The sequence below is a fragment of the Anomaloglossus baeobatrachus genome, chromosome 12 (genome assembly GCF_048569485.1).
Source record: "Anomaloglossus baeobatrachus isolate aAnoBae1 chromosome 12, aAnoBae1.hap1, whole genome shotgun sequence".
NCBI classification, from domain to species: Eukaryota; Metazoa; Chordata; class Amphibia; order Anura; family Aromobatidae; genus Anomaloglossus; species Anomaloglossus baeobatrachus.
This window is the reverse complement of record NC_134364.1, coordinates 52,380,657-52,403,109: the sequence shown is the minus strand read 5'-3', so window position 1 is coordinate 52,403,109 and position 22,453 is coordinate 52,380,657. Positions and strand designations below refer to the sequence as shown.

Here is a 22,453-nt window from a genome sequence, read left to right as displayed (position 1 = left end):
ACTGTGGGGACACGGGGCTCAGTGGGTGCTCTTGTCCACTGAACCAGCCACCTTTAGAAAGACAGCTTGGCTCAGGGCTCATCCCAACTGAACGCCGGCCTCCTTAACCGTGGGCGTAACACTACTCAGACAAAACAGGGTGAGGGAACCACAATAATTAGACTTTATTGGATCCCCAAACAATTAACGGCACATAACCAGCAAAACACACAAATGTAACAGGCAACAGAGTACTCACCCTTCCACTGGCTCACCAGGGATTTAGACTGTCCATGCCTCAGAGGTTCCAGGGCTATTTACTCTAATCCAGCAGCACCCTGCTTTTGGCGGGCACCCACCGAGAAAGGAATAATGCCAGATGTAGGAAGCTGTCTGAGGTCTGCAAAGTCTGTAACAGGTGACTGAACTGTCCCAAACTGAGTGTCCTCCTTAGGTAGTCCTGGTATGATGATACAATCCTGGCAGCCGGAGTAGAAATCCCTAGGCTGTGCATATGGTCTCCAACTGGAACCAGAGTCCCTAGATTGAAGCCATAAGATATCCTGATCCTCTAGTCAGCTCCTAAGAGCTTAGACTGGATCCATCAGCATCCATCAACAACCACCTGGTGGCTTAAAGAAATTCCTTTTATAGCCACAGCCTTCCACTTGGATACACTGCATCCTCATTGATCGGTTGGACAAGATCGCCTCTCCCATTGGATGAATCTCAAGCTGCATGGACAATGTTCATCCAAATGATGTCTACAGAAAGACTGAGGGTATACATGTAGTTTGGAAGTCACCGACTAGACAATGGCTACTAAGGTAATTACATTAGCAATAGACAACTACAATACAATGATTACTGGAAGAGTCTGGAGAAACAATACGTCTGGCTTTCAGTGGCCAACACAATTACATGAGTCAACAAGAGTCTTGTAAAAACAATGAGGGACTTATCCCCCATCTATAAACAATCTATCATCCTGTCTGGATGAATGTTAAGAAACTTTAACCCATGAGAGTCCATGTCATCACAGATACCATCTGCAAAGAGTTTGCATGTTCTCCCCGTGTTTGCGTGGGTTTCCTCCGGGGTCTCCGGTTTCCTCCCACACTCCAAAGACATACTGACAGGGAACCTAGAGTGTGAGCACCAATGGGGACAGTATTGACATTGTATGTAAAGCGCTGTGGAATTAACAGCGCTATAAAAATGAATAATTAATATAATGAATTATATATATAATATATTATAATATAATTTAATATATTATATATTAAATTATATATTATGAATAATTATTATTATGTCTATAGGATGGCGTGTCATTATTAGCGTGTTTATTGTTCTGCCATTATGCAGGATTTTATCCATCGTTTATTAATAATTACCATGCAATGGGCTTTTTTGTTGATTTTTACTTATAATAATACAACACAAGATAAGGGAGACAGATTGAGGGGAAAAAGACACAAATAGGAAAACACTCCAAGTTTCTTCAGTGCAGCTAAACACCACTGCTGCAATAGTCACGACTCCTCAGCTTCTTCCAGAGACAGGCTCCTTCCAAAGTGCTCAGCATAAGAATGAGATTCTATAACCAGCATGAGATGGTAAGACAAGTGACTTTTCATAGCGAAGGGGAGTGATTACAAAGAGCTGCACCTGAGATTAAGGCTACAAAGGACAGCCAGATAGGAAAGAATCCTTTTCCCCCCTGCTGCACTAAAAGAATGTAGATACATTCAAATACCGGTGGTAGACCTGTGCATAATAAGGAGTTGTGACCTTTTGGTCCCACACTTGTCAGAGGTCTCCCTAGAGTGGGACACACAAGACAGATAGGGATTACTAACTGATCCCTGGGAACCCAAGTGATCCTCAAAAGGAGGCTCTATAAGCCTGAAGACTTCTCTGCCGAGTTCTATAGTGAATGAAGTTTAGGTATAAATGCTTAACCTCCAACCCATTCCTTGCCTATTGGATTGCCGGAAATAGGCCAGGGCTGTGCCTGTCTTACTCCAGAAATCCTATATTTTAGCTTTCTACTGTGGTCCCAGTTTCCAGAACCCCATTATCAGGACCCATATCTATGAGAAATAATGTATTATCTTGCAAACAACCAATATATAAAAATATATATATATAAAAATATATATATATATATATATATATATATATATATATATATATATATATATATATATATATATATATATATATATATATATATATATATATATATATGTGTGTGCTATTGTACCACAATTTCTACTTGTGCAAGCTGAAAAACAAAACAAAAAAAAACAAACCAATAAAAATAAGATTAAAAACGGAAAATTCCGGAAATGAATCAGACTATTACTAATCATACTATAGTAGACAGCACCACATTTTTATTTTGGGTGGAGATGTTCTGTTTATTACGTCTATTCAATCTTTTTTTTCTGCATGCGACTGAGCAATTCTAATCTGTAGAGAGAAAAAAAAAGGTGGCATTGATGGAATAAATAGAGCAGAATAAAGTGCAACAAGGAGAAAAGTAAAATTTCAGGTTTTACAAGATGGCTTCCTCCACGGAAGAGAAGAGCGAAAAAAATGTTGAACTGGCACTAACCTTAGCAGACTAAGTGAGCTAGTGCAGCAAGATATACAGGTACAAAGATTTTTTTTTTTTTTTTTATCTTTTTTTCAATACCTTTTTGACTACTTCAGTGGGAAAAGTGACCCTAGTGAATTACTAAAGGGGTTGTTCAGTCAAAATCCAGACATATGCAGTCATTGTGTGTGACTCTTTGACTGCAGACTTGTGAACCCTCACATCTCGTGCACTGTGCACAGTGCAGATTCTCCGGTGTCAAAGCGGAGAATAGTGGTCACATGCCATGAGTAAGTGATATGTACACTCCCGGCCACATTCCCACTAGATGGGTGCCGCTCAATGCAAGTGCCCCTCTAGCTGGAATGCAGCCCGTTGTATGCATATCACATACCCGAGGTCCCTGGCCCTGACACTGGAGAATCCTCACAGTGCACAGTGCATGAGATGTGAGGATTCACAAGTCTGCAGTCACAGAGTGACACACAGTGACAACAGACTTGTGGGTTTAGACCGGACAACCTCTTTAAAGGTCACCAGATTTGCCCCCAATAAGCTGTGGCCACCACCAGTGATCTCTTATACACAGCATTCTAGAATACTGTATATAACAGCCCAGCCCTCTCTGTATAACATAAAAAAGAGCTTTTATTGTACTCACCTGCCCCGGGTCAGATAGGGGTTGCTGGTCTTGGTTCGGCATCTCCTCTCTTCCTTCTATCGCTTTCCTCCTTCCCTGCTGTGTGGATGACACATCCTACATCATCCACACAGAGTCCTCCATTGTGCTCCTGCGCATGCACACCTCTCTGCCCAGCTGAGGGCAGGTTAAAGTATTGTAGTGCGCCTACAGGGGACTCAATGCCGGCTACTGTGGATGACGTACAGGAGAACGGAAACACCCATCCGACCAGTCTGTACCGCACCGCCCCTTAGGTATATATTATAAAGTGATTTTTAGGTTCTATACAGCAGCCTGGGCTCTTATATACAGCATATTAGAATGCTGTATATAAGGGCTCACTGGTGGTGCTTATAGTCACCAAATCTGGTGACAGGTTCCCTTTAATGGTGCTGACCAGTAGTATCAGCCTCAACCTATCGATAAATGATAAACTATTTATAATAAGGCCAAGTTCCCATGATGGGCATTTGGAGCGTTTTTCATGCTGCAGATTTTTTTCATCATTTCTGCACCAATTAATTTTATTTAGCGAGCGTCTAACTTTTTTTTTTCATCTCTTTTTAATATGTAATTTTTTTAATAAAATTATTTTGTTTTGGAGCCTTCATATTTGCAGAGTTACCTAGCTTTGATATCTGTAGATTTTCTGCATCTCACTCAAGTCTATGGGGAAAATCTGCAAATAAACCACCGAAACCATGTTCTGTAGTCCGATGGTAGAAAGATAAACTTATTTGGTTCAGATGGTGTCAGTCGTTTGTGGCAGCAACCAGGTGAGGAGCACAAAGACAATTGTGTCCTGCCTACAGTCAGGCATGGTGGTGGGAGTGTCATGGTTGGGGGCTGCACATTTTGTGGGAGCTACAGTTCATTGAGGGAACCATGAATGCCAGCATGTACTGTGGCATACTGAAGCAGGACTGACCAACTGAGCAGGCCACGTTACCGGTGGGGGCTGAGAGGAGAGTGAAGTGTGACCCGGGCATACGTGTCCAGACTGCTGTCACTCACAGAGGCAGACCAACTCCCACAAGTGACATGCTCTGGTCCGAGTCCATTCTCCAGACCGGAAGGTCAAAGTTAAAACCTCAATATAGGAATTTATGTGCCGCAGAGAGATAAGCTTACAGGATAGGGTAGGTAGCAGAAGTATATTAAGAAAGTGTTTGTTACTACAAATGAAAGGGGGTCACATTAGTAATGGAAAACACCTTTAAAAACGGGTTGTCCAGGCTTGTGAATCCTCATAGTGCCCACACCGGCAGCTGGCGAGCGACCACATGTATGCAATTTGTATACATCTGGTCACATGCTGACAAGACGTGCACTGCCTCACTCAATCTAAATGGATTGAGCCAGGCCAGATACATTTAGTTGGAATGTGGTTGGACATCTGCAAATCGCATACTTGCGGTCCCATTCCGAGCACTGGAGAATCTTGACCGCACGCAGTGTGAGGATTCACTAGTCTGCAGTCACATACAGTGATGGCAGACTTGAGCACCAAGCCTGGACAACCCCTTTAACTCCAGGCATATCGGCAGTGTTTTATTTCAAACCTCATTATGTGGCAACTTGTTTCCAACGATATGTCATCACTTAAGGCCCATTCACACTGGCCAATTTCAGGACATATAAAAAAGGATAGATAAAATCTATATAAGTTGATGGGCACTTATTTAGTTGCTTGCTCGCAAAGGCTGACACAAAACGTATGGGCATAAGAAAGCTTCCCAATGCCACATACATGCATCGCTGTTCTAGCTCCTTTAGAGTCTGCTTTCAACTGCTGCTCATAAAGAATACATACTTAATTTGCAAACAATCTGTGCTAGGGGCTTTACCTGCCTGAATGTGGGAGAAGGGGCAGAGAGGCTCAGACAGGGAAAGTCCTGTACACTGATTGTAAACAGCTGGGTATTGTTGAGCCTGGCAGTTAATACAGCTCTGCAGCCTAGAAGGAGGTAAAATAAGGTAATGAATTATATTACAAAAATGCATAACTTTACAAAAGGATGATCAATAACCCAAAAGTTTAGTTGCTCTCTAATCCTTTTTAAAGCTGGTCATTAAAGCCTTTATGTCCTGGAATGGGTTATTAAAATGCCTTTGAAGAGCTGTGATCACCTTTTCTTTGCAAAAAAAAAAAAAAAAAAAGTAAAAAGCAAAAAAATGCTATTCACAATGATAAACAATAACATGTTAGTTTTAAGACTAACTGGCAAAAGTGATGGCTTATTGAGGTATTTAATGCGGTCCTTAATGGACACCGTTCTAAAATAGAAATTAGCATTTTGCAATTACAGTTTTTAATTACCTATTTAGTGCTCTCCCTAAAGGGATTGTCGAAAAGACCATAATTATAAACTGCCTTGATCTGTTCTGCTTCATGGGCTTCAAGACTTATCCCACAGAGAAGGAAATCTATGCAGCACAACTAAAAAGCTATACTTGCATCTATCTGGAATAGAGATAAATAATAACAGCAACCAAAGGGTTAAAGGTCTCTGGCTTTATATGAATAGAGCTTAAATCTAAAACCACAAGTCTGTCTTCACTCAATATGCCTTGTGAATCCTCACATCGCCCGCACTACTGTCAGGAGTGTGTCACGGCCTGATCTCATCTCGGGGGATCTGGGATCAGAAGGTCGCAGTGTATTGTGGATCACAGATGATCTCTAGTGCCCGCTCACCATTTACCCAGAGTTGGAGCATATTTAATTGCATACAGTATTGAAGGGGTTAAGGTTCATTTCTATCCTGCCGTGATCTAACATGTAGTTGTAGCCTCAGTTGCAGGGACTCCCTTCTGCTATAAATATCTGGTCCTCACTCCTCCCTATGCCGGCTATAGCTCATACCTATGCTGGCCATGGTGAAGGAGCTCGTTGCTGTATAGCGGTCGTGTAATTTCTATTGCAGCTGCGAAGTTCCTTACTGGAGAAATCTTGGAATGCTTTTTGTTGTGTCTTACCTCACCCATCTGTCTTACCTATCTCGGGTTGTCTTATTGTAGTAGCGGTAGTAGCGAGACTAGTGTTTCGCTGGCCCTCACTAGCCATGGTGAGTTTATGGTCACTGAGGGCCTAGGCACGTGATCAGCATACGGGCGGAAGGGGGTGACAGAGGTGGGGAGGTGGGACCCATTTAAGGACGTTAGGAAGTGCAGGAATCAGCCTCAGGCTAGGGCTAGGAGGTGACCCCGCTGCTCTCTCCCTAGTACGAGGGTCCACCGTGGTGTTGTATTTTACTCTAACCCTCTCCTCGGCGTGACACTACCCTGATGTTCCTACTGTGACGTGCCACTCATTGGGAGCCCTCCCATGACCAGGTATGACACCTGCAGTCACATCATGACAACTATGCACTATGAGGATTCTCATGTCAGCGCCGGCAACAATGATACCGTGACCGCAAGTTTCTGATATGCAGACTCCCGGCCAGAATCTGACTAGAATGATTCTAGCCTCGCACAATACACTTGCATTGAGCACGCCGGATACAGTCTAGTCAGATTCTGGCCGGGAGTTTGCATAGTGCATACCCAAGGTCATGTGACCACCGTTCACGGCTCTGACACCAGAGAATCTCAGGATGGCTGATACGGACAGGATAGAGGAAAGCCACCCACTCAGCAGCATCCCCAGAACCCCAAAACCCTTTACTCCCTGTATAGGGATCTGGAATTACTATAGGGTCCAGGAGGTCACTGCCTATGGAAGGCTGCAATCCCGAGAAGAGTAGTTGCCAGGCATGATCAAAACCAGGAGGTACAAGAAAGGACAAAACCAGCAGGCAAGAGGGTAGTCGGAAATCAGGCTATGGTCAAACCGGAGATGGCAGGCAGGAGAGTAGTCAGAGAGCAGGCAGGGGTCAAAACACAGGGATCAGTAGTTTAGCAGGGTGTGAAGCAGTACCATAAGACTATATCTGGCGGCGACAAGCAGACTGGAGGAGTAATAAGGGTGTGGTACCTTACCATTGGCCCTGGCTTGAAGGTGGTAACTTCAGCTGGAAGGCACACGCCACCACAAACAGCCAGTGATACTGCCAGTCCTAGAGAAACCCAGCTTAGTGGTTGAGCGGAGCCTTCGCCCACCAAAGTCACTGACTCTTCCCCTATCACAAGCATTGCTCACGGCGGGAATACGGCAGCGTCTGGTGATCGAAGGAGCGGACTCTGGTGGAGACCTGACACCCTGCTCCTCATTTCTCCTTTCTTCTCCATAAACGTCCCATGGAAAAGTAAAATCCCATATGAATGTTTACCACCTTATGGAGTAAGCTCATAAGCTACCTATGGTGGTAGCTGCAAACAGAAGCTTATCATTTCTAGAGGACCTGTCAAAAGTGCCCAATTTAAATTTTTTTTTCATCATATGGTTTTAGAGATATGGATCTTTATGGCTAATCCTTATGGTCTTTAACAAGGGGGAAATGCTTACAGGGTAATTATGCAGAGCAGCCTAAACACACGCCCCAGAGGAGCCTGTAAGGCACACCCCATTGTAAAGACTGAAAAAGTTAAGACTAAACAAAAGGACATCTCTTAAACTGAATGAGGGGGAGGGTTTAACAATAACAAAAGAAAAAAAAAAGAATTCTCACGAGCAGCGGGAAAAAAAATTATGCAAAATTTGGCTACTTTTGGCCAGGTGACAGGTCCTCTTTCACTTTATGCCTATGCAGAGGGTATGAAGTTCTGTATCATTAAGACAAATGTTGATATCACTTTAAATTTATAAAACAAAAAAAAAAATCTTAGGATTATTAAATTAATGACAAAGGGTAATGGGTGCTGGATCTCAAATTACAAGAGATGGAACAAGCTCAGTACTTACCTGGTACTGATAGAATAGATGGGGAGCCCTCTGGCTTTCTTTGAACCGGAGAATCGCCCATCCACCAAATTATAGTCAGAGGCTCTGGTGGTCCTATTGCCTCACAAGAAATATTAAAGGAGGTATTTCTTAGCACAGCCATGTCCTTTGGCTCCATGGTGAAATATGGAACACCTAGTATAAAATGATAGGGATCAGACTACAGAAAAATAGCATTACTTTGTAGTTAAAAAGCGAAAAATCACCCACTTTAACATTTTTTTTTTCCTCTGCTGACAAATCTATAATGGTATTATTCAACCATTCCTTCTAAAAGGCAATCTGTCAACAGGTTTTTGCTATGTAATCTGAGAACATTAGGATGTAGAGGCAGAGATACAGATTCCATCAATGTCACTTACTAGGCTGTGTTTTCCAGTTTCAATACAATGAGTATTTTATTAGCAGGAGATTATCACTAGAGGACTGGGTGCCTTACATCTCCTGGTCCAGCTTTGCCCCCGGCAGCTTTCTGTCAATATACAGTGTACACAAAAAGCTGCTAATCAATTATGTGGGCGAGGTTATACACAGCTCAGCATTCTGAGCTCTGCTAGATCTGTATCAAAGAAAACTGATTGTATTACAACTGCTGCACCCAGTAAACTAAGTGATACATTGCTGGAGTCAGGTTCTCAGCCCCTAGATCATGCTGCTGTCATATTGCATAGCAAAAACCTGCTGACCGATTTTCTTTATGGCCTAATTCCAGTTAAAGGATTATTCTACACATTAAAAGTTATCACTTATCCAAAGTATAAATAAATTGTGCCTAACTGGTGGGGCCTTGAAATGCCCTGAAAAGGAGTGGAGGCCACATATGTGCTACTCTTAAGTATTCGGAAGTCTCAAAAGAATAAATGGAGCCGAAGGGTTCATGCGATACCAAATACTGCTCTGATGGGACATTTCAGAGCCCGATTCTTGGGTTTGATGGGAGCCAGTAACGATCGTTAATGTTGGAAGTAACCCATTAAGTCAAATAAAATTCATAGTGGCTACCAAGTAGCTCTCATATGGTTTTCTTCCTGCTTTCCGGGCAGCTGACTGGCACATCTTTTTCCTTATTCATTGATAATAAATTCTTCAGCCCTATAAGTCTCCAAATAAAGACAACGGCAGCTGGAAGACACTAGGAGATGAAATCGAGGCCATATTGGTGGTCATCTACCGTTACTAGAAACATAGATCTGCTCCTAACAATCCATTTTGGAGTTTTGCAGCACTTTTAAAACCGATGATGCAAAACTGATATTTCGATTATTAGGAATTGACCTTAAAAAACGAGATTACCCATGGTCACATTGTCTCACACACAATGCTACCCACTCAGCTGCATGTAGTCAATGGCTGCAGCCAAGACTGTGGCCACGGAGGTTTAGATCACATGTTTAATGAAAAGAGAAGTAGGCCATGCCTTCATTATCCATTATGTGCCTGCACAATGGAGAAAAAAAAATGTGCTTACAGCAGCAAAACCCCAAATCATCCGTCTCCGAGATGGATATGGAACTTGCCCCTGCAGCACTAGCGGGAAATGAAGATTGCAAAGTAGATGATAGGGTTAAAAGGAAAGGTATATAAAGCAGTATGTTGTGTGGGAGGAAAAAAGATGGATGAAGCCAGCAGGAGAGGTGAGATAAATGGAGGAAGAAGATGATAACACATGGTGAGGGACCATGCTGAATGTGTGGGTGATTCAGCTGATTGATATGACTGGGCTCCAGGGATGCCATGCATTTGTGCTAGTTGCAACTGTTTGGAAAGCTATAGTAGGTTGAGAAAGTTAAATGGATTCCCTGGATGCCGGTCTGACTCATAGTTAATGAGCCTGCACGTATGCCCTTGCTCCGACGAGTAAATGATGGCATAAAGGTGAACACGGGATCATTTTCCAGAATAGTTTCTTACTTGAACGGATAAACAAAACCATGAGGAATCAGATGCTCCGATACCTTTCAGATTTGTTCACTGTTGAGTTGAAGATAATACGGATGACACCTTCTCACCTACTGGTGGACACAGACAGAAAAGGACCCCTGTGCAAGAACAGAATACGGGCCCCTGTGCATGAACAGAATACGGGGCCCCTGTGCAAGAACAGTATACGGGGTCCCCTGTGCAAAAACAGTATACGGGGTCCCCTGTGCAAAAACAGTATACGGGGCCCCTGTGCAAGAACAGTATACGGGGCCCCTGTGCAAGAACAGTATACGGGGCCCCTGTGCAAGAACAGAATACGGGGCCCCTGTGCAAGAACAGTATACGGGGCCCCTGTGCAAGAACAGTATACGGGGTCCCCTGTGCAAAAACAGAATACGGGGCCCCTGTGCAAGAACAGTATACGGGGCCCCTGTGCAAGAACAGTATACGGGGCCCCTGTGCAAAAACAGAATACGGGCCCCCTGTGCAAGAACAGAATACGGGCCCCCTGTGCAAGAACAGAATACGGGCCCCTGTGCATGAACAGAATACGGGCCCCTGTGCATGAACAGAATACGGGCCCCTGTGCATGAACAGAATACGGGCCCCCTGTGCATGAACAGAATACGGGCCCCTGTGCATGAACAGAATACGGGCCCCCTGTGCATGAACAGAATACGGGCCCCCTGTGCATGAACAGAATACGGGCCCCCTGTGCATGAACAGAATACGGGCCCCCTGTGCATGAACAGAATACGGGCCCCCTGTGCATGAACAGAATACGGGCCCCCTGTGCATGAACAGAATACGGGCCCCTGTGCAAGAACAGAATACGGGCCCCTGTGCATGAACAGAATACGGGCCCCTGTGCATGAACAGAATACGGGCCCCTGTGCAAGAACAGAATACGGGCCCCCTGTGCATGAACAGAATACGGGCCCCTGTGCATGAACAGAATACGGGCCCCTGTGCAAGAACAGAATACGGGCCCCTGTGCAAGAACAGAATACGGGCCCCTGTGCAAGAACAGAATACGGGCCCCTGTGCAAGAACAGAATACGGGCCCCTGTGCAAGACCAGAATACGGGCCCCTGTGCAAGACCAGAATACGGGCCCCTGTGCAAGAACAGAATACGGGCCCCTGTGCAAGAACAGAATACGGGCCCCTGTGCAGTCCTATAACATCATAATGCACATGTCTACCTGCTTTAGAGGTAAAAGTGGACCCCTTTACTCTTGGGACTTGGTGCAATTGCACAGGTTGCACCAATGATATGTCCACCCCTCCGCTCCCCCATTATCATGTTAATTTCAGACCGTCTGATTGCACATGTAGATGTAAATGAAGTTATGGAAGCAAAAAAATAAAGCAACTACAAGATGGTGCTACCTAAATTAAAGGGAATCTGTCACCAGATTTTTGCTGCCCCATCTGAGAGCTGGAGAACATACTGGCCAAGTCCCCAATTCCTGCAACAGGTCATTTATTGGGCAGCTCGTTGTATTTTTTTAAAAAAACAACTGTTTTATCTCCTGCAAATCTACCAGTTCTCTAAATGCTGCTCTCTGTATAACCCCGCCCACACCACTGATACGCAGAAAGCTGCCTATCAATAACAGAGGCGGGGTTATACAGAGCTCATGAATATGGAGGATAACTTCACAGCAGGTTTACTAGTCTTCTAGTGATAATCTCCTGCTGTTTCATCAAAACTACAGCAAGCAGCCCAGTAAGTGACACATCTCTGGAATCAGGATCTGTGTCTCTACAAGATACTGTGCTCAGGTTAGGTGACAAAATCCTGGTTACGGATTCCCTTTAAGAGGGGGTTATAAAAATCATCTATTTGAACCCAAAATGAAGAGTCTGGTTTTCACATCTGATTGCATGCAGGTATTTGGTCATGAAGCTTCAAGTGCAGTTTAATGCTGCCATTAATAGCAGAGGAGTATTGGACTCTACAGTGATGGAGTTGTTGACTTTTTCACCCTCTGCTCCTCAGCACTCAGTGACCCCACTCTAAGTTACAAGGTCTCTATTTGGTGAGTTGCTGTGGTTCTTTACACTTTCAAAAAATACTTCTCAGAAGTGATGGTGGAATATTTAGGAAGTAAGAAATGTAATGAACTTTTTACAATGGGGACATCATATCAGAACGGCACTAGTATCAGTGAGCTTTTTAGAACTACTCATTCTGTCACAGTCAGTAAAGGCAGACTGCATGGCGAGAGGCTTGATGTTATACACTGGGAGCAATTTGACAAAAATTAAAAGTCCGAATTCATAAAATTAAAAAGGTTGTCCACTACTCAGAAAACATTCTCTGAATTCCTAGATTTTCCCCCAGTAAAACAATAACACTTATATACTACCATTCCAGTGGTGAAAGTGTGCCGCCCCGATGTTAGTCGGGCTGCTCGGGTCCGGGGTCGTGGCTCGAGAGGGGCCCGGACCCGGCTTAGCGGACACTTTGATCCGTATAAAGGGGATATTTACAGGGGATAAGTTTGTGACGCCACCTGTAGGTTGCGGTAATGGGAGTACCGCCGCTGCTGTAAGGAGTACCGGGACAGATTGAGTTAAGCAGCCTGATGTTAGTCCCGCCACAGGTAGGGAAGGCCCCGGGATCAGGGTGTTGGTGGTTATTTGGGAAAGCAGAGTGCAGGGGACCAGGGTACTCACTGTGGGTAGTCGTGGTGCTGGATGAAGATTCTAAAAGGAGACTCACACGCTGCAAGTAAACCAAGTTCTCTGTGTGCCACTACTGCTGCGGGAAGCCCGACCAAGTACCTGGTCTCACCGGTGTCACATAGTAATACGGAGCCTGCCTCCGTGCACAGTTTCGTGTCCGTGTGGGTCCCTCTAGCCTGAAACTATAAAGGTCCCGCTCTTCAGTTTTTAGGTGAAGATATGCTCCCAAGGGCTGGCACTTGGGACTTTAATGGGTTGCTTTCTCTGGAAAACCTTGCCCCCCATGGTGTGCTGATGCCCTCAGTCTCTGAGCTCGCTTGGAAGGTCCCCTTCCTCTGCAGGTTAATTGCCAGGACATTGAATCGGCTCCTGACCTAGGGTCCTGTACTTCGTCGTGCTCGGTACCGGTCCGTTCTTTTGGGCTTTCTGGTTACGACAGTGCTCCTAGACTTTGTCCATCGCACCCTTTTCCAATGTCACTGTTACCGGTCCCCGACTCCTCTGGTCCCAAACCACTGTCTACAACCCAACCTGGGTCTTTCTAGTTCCCTGGGAGCTCACACTCCCCAGCTCCTCTCTCTCTTTGAGGGCTCTCACTCGACTCTTACTTCCCTCCCACCAATCTGCCTGACCCCTAGGTGGGTGGCCCTTTTCCAGCTGGACCAACCCACTAGTGCGTCTGACAGGTCATGATGTGAGGTGTTGACTGGGATTTGTGGTGCTGATGGAGGGGACACCGGTTTCTGGGCACTTGGAACCATGGGGGGTAGGACCTGCATCCTGAGGGAACAGGAAGCAGTTCCCTGTAGCACCCTGATGTTAGGGGCGCTACAAAAGCACTGCAAGAAGTTGCCTCATTTTCAAAGCAACCAAAGGTAATTGGACAATTATCGCAAAAGGTCTTTAATGTGCTAGTCCTTTGTTAATCCATTTAATCAAGTAAAAGGTCTGGAGCAGATTCCAGATGTGGTATTTGCATTTGGAAGCTGTTCCTGTGAACCCACAACACGTGGTCAAAGGAGCTGTGAATGGAAGAGAAACAGACCATCATTAAGCTGGAAAAAAAAAAAAGTCATAGCTTGACTCCAGGGCTCAATTCTGTGACCTCTGGATGTGTGGTCGGTTTCTCTCCCTGTTGGACCCCAGTCTGTTTAGTCTCTGTCGAAGTGCTGATGGTTCTTTTGCCTTTCCTTTTTCTTCAGTGTTGCTTCCATTCAAGTGTTTTCCCTTGTTTTATTTGCCCAATCACATCTTGGGAAGGGCTATTTATACGCGCCATGCTCATGTCTATTGCTGGCTAGATTACTGATCGGATGGATGTTTGGACTTTCAGCTCTTCAGTTAAGGATTTCCTTGCTGAATAATCTCTTCTGTTTTTCTCTGCGCTTGGTTTGTAATTTTCCTTTCCCAGTATCCTTCCCTTTCTGTCATGTTTAGGATTTGGAGGGTTTCCGCGTATTCCATGAATTTTGAATTTCTTGCATTTTCCTCTGTTTTCCCTATACGACTATTAGCCATGTGTCCACGTTATTTATGTTTGTTGTTTAGTTTAACACTATTAGTTGCAGGTAAAGTCATTAAGGGTCAGCCAACATTGAGTGGCGGTGCCATTGAGTTATATTAGTGTGCCAACCTCCGCGATTAGGCAGGGACACATCAGGCTTAAATTTATGGCTTCTTGTAGTCTGCCTAGGGACCTGTTATTTACAGATATTACATCTGCCCTGGTCTATTCATCCCCATGTAAGTGGTAGGGCTCAGTTGTAGCAGACGAAATCCATTAGAGACTTGTAAAAAAGAAAACAGCGCATTGTTGAACTTGAGAACTCAAAAAGGCCTGGACATCCACGGAAGACAACAATGGTGGATGATCGCAGAATCCTTTCTATTGTGAAGGAAATCCCCTATATCCACCCAAGTGAAGAACAAACTCCAGGAAGGGGGTGTCTTAGTATTTACAGTCTACCATAAAGAGAAGACTTCATAGGAGCAAACAAGGTGCAAATACAGAGTGTTCACTACAAGGTGCAAACCATTAATCAGCATTAGAAATAAAAAGGCCAGATTAGATTTATTTGTGAAAAAAAAAAACCACCTAAAAAGCCGCCCAGTTCTGGAAAAGCAGCAGACGACAGATGAGTCTAAGATCAACCTGTACCAGAATCATGGGAAGAGGAAAGTATGGAGAAGGCTTTGAACGGCTCATGATCCAAAGCCACATCCTCGGTCGCATATAGTGGAGGCAGTGTGATGGTCGGACATGCAGGGCTCCAATGGCCCTGGGTCACTAGTGTTTATTGATGATGTGACTGAAAACAGAAGCAGGCGGATGAATTCTGAAGAGTGCAGGGCGAGAGTTTCTGCTCAGATTCCACCAAATGCAGCAAGGTTTATGGGACGGCGCTTCACAGTATAGCTGGACAATGACCCAAAAAAACACTGCGAAAGCAACACAGGAGTGTAAGACAAAGAAGTGGAATATTCTTAAATGGCCGAGTCAATCACCAGATCTCAACCCGATCAAGCTGAATTTCACAAGCTGAAGACAAAACTGAAGGCAGAAAGACCCACAAACCACAAACAAGAAACAACTATCGTCAGATGCAGTAAAGGCCAGTAAAGCATTGAAAAGGAAGAAATCCAGCGATCGTAACGTCTACGGCTTCCAGCCAGGCTTCAGACAGTCATTGCCTGCAAATGATTCACTATAAAAGTATTAAAAATTAACATTATATTTATGGTAACGTAATTTTCTCCAATTACTTTTGAGCCCCTGGATTGAGTAGACTTTGTAGAAAAATGGTGACAAATCCTAAACGTTTCATAGGATATTTTTGTTCAACCTCCATAATATATATATATATATATATATATATATATATATATATATAAAATGCCGTATACAAAGTATAATATACAGACACCACATGAACTTATCAATAAAACACACAAAAAAAAAAATGCTAAAATGCCCATAGTCAATTACTGCATACCTTCCACCATGATCCAGATGGCCTCGGATATCGCCTTCAGTCCGTTATTTTCAGCCTCGCACCAGTATTTTCCGGCATCTGGACGCTCAACATTTTTTAAGCTGCAAATGCATTTATATATTCATGTTAAATTGTGCTCCATTTATAGAATAATTCAGCATAGTAACTGCATCTCAGTATACAATATAACAACACAGGATTCAGCCGCTCAGTGTTTTCATTGCTATTTTCATTGCTTGGCGGGCGAAGATAATTTTTCTTTGTAAACTAATGACCTTTGAATGTTCATATGAGACGTGGGAAGCTGCGCATCACTGTATAAAAAGCTCGATGGGATCTAACGTATCAACAATGTGCAGATATCTCTCCAATAATTCCGCTAAATATTTTGCAGAACAAAGTATAATCGATCTGCAGAGGTTTTGCGCCTTACAGATGCTAATTCCTACATTCAGCTTCTGCGTTTTGGATGGCCGGTCAATAGACCGAAATCTATTGAAATATTTCAGCCAAAAAAAAAATTATCAATCCCATACAATATTTATGAATACAGGAACTCGGTCACTAGCCACAATCAAGTGACTGGACTAATTAACGGACTACATAAAACAGATTCTATAGTTATAATATAGCTGGGGTGGGTTTTGATAGTGATTTCTGCCCTCTGCCTGTCTGTCCTCCCCCTATCTGTTACTTATCTTAATTCTATTAAAGAATCGTTTTAAGTGGCTAAGTGGCTAGAAGGATCTTATTGATGTTATACCAATGTGACCAGAAGAAGCGGGGCCTCAGTCAACATAGCTGATACCAGGAAGCAACATTTTTCTGTTGGCTTAGGCTCTGCCCCTTCTGGTCACATGGGTATGACATCAGCACAGGTTCTTCTAGCCACTTAGTGAAATGATTCTATAAAAGAATTACGGTAAGTGGCTAGAAGGACCTGTGCTGATGTCATACCCATGTGACCAGAAGGGATGGGGGCTTCAGCCAACAGAAAAATAATGCTGCTTCCTGGTATCAGCTATGGTCCCTGAGGCCCTGCCCCTTCTTGTCACATGGGTAGGACATCAACAAGGTCCTTCTAGCCATTTCATAAAACAATTCTTTAATAGAATTAAGATAAGTAACAGATAGGGGGAGGATGACGGACAGGCAGGAGGGCGGGAATCACTATCAAAACCCACCCCAGCTATCAGCTGATCGGCAGCTGCTGCCATTCATAAAGCTGCTCATTTTACAAACTTTACTCGCTTGTGTTTCAAAACCGATACATCCGATCTCACAACTACAGGTATGTATAGAATCAGCCTGATAGTGCCAGTATAATACTTGCTTTAGGTTATATAGGAAAATCCTGGCGATTGGTGACCTTTAAAACTTTGGCAATATTTAAAGGGTATTGCTATGGTTTCCTATAATGCAGGGGTGGGGAACCTGTGGCCCGCCATGACCTTTTATGCGGCCCCCGGGCAGATTCCCGGGGGCTGCAGTGCTGGGGCCGCCGGCCCTTTAAAATGACCACATGCACTGTTTGGGTGAATCAATGGGCTCTCCCGCTGTCCAGTGTTAGCGTGATCAGCGGTGTGTGCCCGTCCCTCTGCTCTTTGGAGCGATCTGCCCGCCCCTCTGTCCTCTCGTGCGGTGTGCCCGCCCCTCTGTCCTCCGGAGCGGTGTGCCCGTCTCTCTGCCCTCTGGCCTGCACTGTCTCCGGCGCTGTGTGCGCGTGCGCACGCGCCTGCACTCTGTTCCCCGTCCAGTACTTTGTCTACCATCCCCCCAGAGTTGTGTGCAACGATCAGTGCTCTGTCCCTCACCCCATGCTGTGCATCACCTCAGGTTTGTGGCTCCTCAGTAATGTCAGGGCTCTGCTGTGTGAAGAGCCCTGACATTACTGGGTGGCAGTGCTGTGTGCCCTCCCAATGCTGTGCATCACCCCCAGTGTTGTGTTCCCCCAGTGATGTCTGTGCCCCCCTCAGTGATGTCTTTGCCCCCAGCCCCTCTTGTGATGTGTGTGCCCCCAGCCCCTCTTGCGTTGTGTGTGCCCCCCAGCACCTCTTGCGTTGTGTGTGCCCCCCAGCACCTCTTGCGTTGTGTGTGCCCCCCAGCACCTCTTGCGTTGTGTGTGCCCCCCAGCACCTCTTGCGTTGTGTGTGCCCCCCCAGCCCCTCTTGTGTTGTTTGCCTTTAGCGTCTCCTGTGACTTCTACGTCACATTGGAGATGCTGGGGGGCATATACATCACAGGAGACACTGGGGACATACACAACACAGGAGGGGCTGTGGGCATTTACATCACAGGAGGGGCTGGGAGCATATATAGGTCCCCAGCTCCTCATGTGATGTATGTGCCTCCAGTGTCTCCTGTGATGTGTATATACAGCAGTCCCAGTGTTTCCTTTCTGTTGTGTATACGTCAGTCCCAGCGTTTTCAATGTGATGTATGTGCCTTCAGTGACTCCTGTAATGTATATAGAGCAGTCCCAGTGTCTCCTATGTGTTATATGTGCCTCCAGCGTCTCCTGTGATGTATATACAGCGTCTCCTATGTGATGTATATGATTTACCAAATATTATTATGACAAAGAGTTGACTGCGATTCAGACCGAGACAAACCTAGAAAAGCAATTGTGAGAAGAAACATGATTAGTATCACCAAACATCACAGCCACACCAAAGAGAAGCAGCTCCGGCGGCCACAGTAGGGGTGAGTTAATTAATTGTTTGACCAAATATAGCCGGGTCATTTTCACATTGATAATTTTGTGCGGCCCCCGAAGATTGGTAGAAATTTCCAAATGGCCCCCGGCAGTAAAAAGGTTCCCCACCCCTGCTATAAAGGAACACATGTACACGAATTGTCTCTCCAGTAAAGGAGACAAACTCTAGCACAGCGCCACCTATTGGAAGTAGCGATCCTAAAAGTCACAAGTGGATTTTTAACAATCCTTTGCAATATATGACTCAGGATATATAAGCCAGATCAGAATCCCAATTTGCAGACACGGTGTTTCGGGGTGCTTGCCCCTCGTCAGTGCAAAGTATGGGGATGTCTGATCTGGCTCATGAGAAAGCTATGTGGGGACCACGGGGGAACACTATTCTCCTTAAGGAGACTAGCTTAGTAGTCAGTAAGAAAAATTAAGCACAGCTCGAAAACGCGTAGGCCAGTGTCTACTACTCCATATGTTTTTAATAATTCATTATTCTGTTTTGGAATAAAGTTGATGTTTTAAATTTCAGAAGATATTTTGTGGAGTCTGGATTTTTGGGTTTTCAGCAACTACCTACAGAACCTGTTAGCTATTCGGCATAAGATAAAAAGTCCTGGATAAAACCTCTAAAAGAAAAAGACAACCTCTTTAAGCCCCCCCTGCCCTGCCATAACAGGTAAAATAATGCATGAAATGGCGCCCTTTGACGCCAATCGGATGTCCGTGAAGAGCAGGTCCTCCAGAATGAGAGATGCTCTTTGTTGCTATTCTCCGCTCTAGTTTGTAGATGGGGGTCCCGAATGAGGAACCCCCTAAATTATCTCAATGTACTTATAGGGTAGTTGAAATGGCTTACACGGCTACCATTTCCCACATTGCTGTTTACAAATATTTTAAAATAATTCAAACTTAAGAACAAAATAAATAGAATAAAAAAAAAAAAAAATCATCTTTCGATCTAAAATCCTCTATGGACTGTATACAAGTAAACATTGTAGTCACCACTTCTATGCTGAACCGGAAAGACACTATTAAAAGACATTGGAGGGCCTAGGTGACCAGAGATAGGCAGGATTCTTCAGTCTCCTCTACCGTACAAATCATACAGGTTGCCCTTATATAGCCCCAAGAAAACCTTCCATGGAACTCAAAGGCTCCACACCGTACAATCGATCTCCGCTATATTTCCATCTATTCTAAGAACACCTTGTGCGTGCCATGTGGGGCAGCTGAATATTTATCATGGTACGGGGTAAGCCAGAGCCTATATAAGGAGACATTTGTATCATCTGCTTACGTCTGTTAATCTTAAGCAGGCCATTATTTCCAGAAGCCGGGGCCAGATACTGCACCTGAGGAAGCTGATCCAATGGTCTTCAATCACGGGAATGTACATTTGGTCGGCACTCTGCACTGCGATGCCATCCTTCAGCCACTGGATCTCTGGCAGCTCCATGCCCAATAAACTGCAATTCAGCTTGGCTTCATGTCCTTGAGAAACTGTTAGGTTGTACCCACGCCCTACAAACTGCAGTCCAGAAGCTTTTCCTGAAAAGATAAGAAAAAAATGGCATAAATTAAGTGGAAATATAGTTCTTGTTAACATCTTTCCAGTTATGATAGGAAACATTTCAGTACCAAATTTGCACCTCCTGAAAGAAAACTGCACTGAAACATCGTCAAAACTGTTTGATTTTTTTTTGTTTTTTTCTTTGCATTTTTTTTTGGGCCAAGAGATGCAAATGTGGTGATTAAATTTTTACACCATATTCCTGCACCCAATCTACACCTCATGGCAAAAAACTTTGCATCATTACCACATCATACTGCATGCAGTAGTGATGCGTTGTTTTTTTTTTTGCCAGGAGCTGTAGATTGGGTGCAGGAATATGCTGTAGAAAGTTCAGCACCAAATCTGCATCTCTTGGCCAAAAAAATCTTGGTTTTCAGCCAGAAGATGCAGAACTGACTGAGGTCACTTAAGGGCAGGTTACCTGCAATCACAGGTGAAGGACTTTAAAAACTTCCAGCTGTGACCGCAAATAACCTGAGTGACTTCACTGCTGATTGATTAGGCTCAGCCTCTGCCTGAAGCGCACAGCGGGCAGTCATTGTACTATGGCCGCGTGCTGTGCCTTCAGATGTAGCAGAGCTGGAGTAGTCATGGGACCTCGTGTGGATTACTTCAGACCTGGGTATTTTGGGGGTTAATAAAGGCGTGAAAGGGTGTTTTTTTTTGTATTGCAAATAAAGGATTTTTTGGTGTTTGTGTTCATTTCTTTTCACTCACAGATTATTAATGGAGGGGGGGTCTCAGGCGCCTCCCATTACTAATCTGGGGCTTAGTGGCAGCTGTTGGCTGCCATTAACCCCTTATTACCACGATTGCCACCACAGTAGGGCAATCATGAAGAGCTGGGTAAAAGTTCCGGAATTGTCACATCTAATGGACTGCACACTGTTTTTTAAAATTATTTATTGAAATAATAAAAAAAAACAAAAACGCATGCGGTTCCTCTTATTTTGATACACAGCCAAGATAGGCGCATGGCTAAGGGCCGCAGCCTGTAGCCATCTGCTTTATTTGTGCTGGGTATCATAAGATGGGGGACCCTATGCCAATTTATTTAGTTTTAAAAAGACTACCTATTGTCACAGGTGTGTCACGGTTGACTATCATGTGGTTTCTGGCCATAGACAGTCATAGCGTTTGGCTGCGCAAAATGCTTCCTGAAATTCTATTGTTCCTGTTGTAAGTATTCTTTGTAATAGGTAGCTTTCCTGCTGGACTTTCATCTCTCCCCCCTTTTGGACCCAGAAGGAGCTCATCTTACACCCAGCTGCTGATCATCAGCATTCTCTTGGTGCTTAAATACTACCTTCCCCCTGGACTGGTGTTAATGATGTTATTCAGTTCATTCTAGCTCTGGTTGCACGCAGGTGGCTTGCTATTATTTGTAGCATTGTTTCTGCAGTATGCTGAACTCCTGCCTGTGTCATCTGTGAACAAGTAGTTCATGCTCACCCCCCACCCCCACCCCTTGTGACCCCCTTGTGTCTTCCTTTAGCATTTAGTGGGGTTGATGAAGAGCTCATCATACCCGTACTCTATTTAGGGCCCAGCAATAGGGATACCTAGGGTCAGATATCTGTCTCAGCGCATGGGTGTGAAACCTATCTAGGGTGGTGAGGAACCTCAATGGCGAATTGTAGGTTCGGTCAGGGTCACCATCTCCCCCTTCCCTAAATGCAGGGGTCCCCTTCCCTTACCTTTCGTCACTCCCTTGGTACTTCCCTGTACCTAGCGTGATACCTATCCACTGGAAAGATAGTGGGAGAAGATCATTGCTCAATGATGGGCATGTGTCCCACCTCTAACAATAGAGATCACAGTCGTGGGTCACACCTCAATTTTACAATTGCCACTTACCCATAAGTTTGATGTTAATGGGGTATTCTGGTCCCCATAAATTCTAAGACAGTAGCAATATGGCCGCATGTTGCTGGGCTGTATAGAAGTACACTACTCTGATATCACCATCTTGTTTCAAAAGGGGGACTGCCATGGGAACTGTATTAATTTGGGGAGGCTGGGATCTGAGTAGATTTAGAGAATATCTCAGTAACTTTATTCATTTTGTACCATTTTGGTCCCACTTTTTTTTTTTTTAAAATGGCACTGCATAATTGGCAACCTTTGGCAAGTGTATGAAGTTACATAACACCCTTAGCCGGTCCACATAGAAATTGGCCGAGAGTTTCACTTTGATAAGGGCGGCATATTACACAGATCTACTTTTACATCTTCAGAAAGAAAACTATTAACAGTTTTAAATATTGAACTTTTAAATAACAGTTTGCAATTTTGTATGTAAATGAGAATGGAGAATCCGGGCTCAGTCAGTAATTATTTGCATGTTGATCTGCTTATTACAGTCTTCCCCCTCTCTGTTCTCCATAAGACTGTCATTACTGGGGGGAGTA

General features: G+C 44.4%; 1 protein-coding gene across 1 annotated transcript in view; it reads right to left on the bottom strand.

The window, feature by feature from the left end:
* The window catches only part of TYRO3 (TYRO3 protein tyrosine kinase), a 277,637-nt gene that overhangs the window by 164,778 nt on the left and 90,406 nt on the right, over nucleotides 1–22,453 (bottom strand). Inside the window, exons 2-4 of the mRNA XM_075330191.1 lie at nucleotides 19,822–20,017; nucleotides 15,760–15,860; nucleotides 8,113–8,286 (exon numbers count right to left, since the gene is read on the bottom strand). Coding sequence (XP_075186306.1) covers nucleotides 8,113–8,286; nucleotides 15,760–15,860; nucleotides 19,822–20,017 — 471 coding nt within the window. The remainder of the gene's footprint in view (nucleotides 1–8,112; nucleotides 8,287–15,759; nucleotides 15,861–19,821; nucleotides 20,018–22,453) is intronic.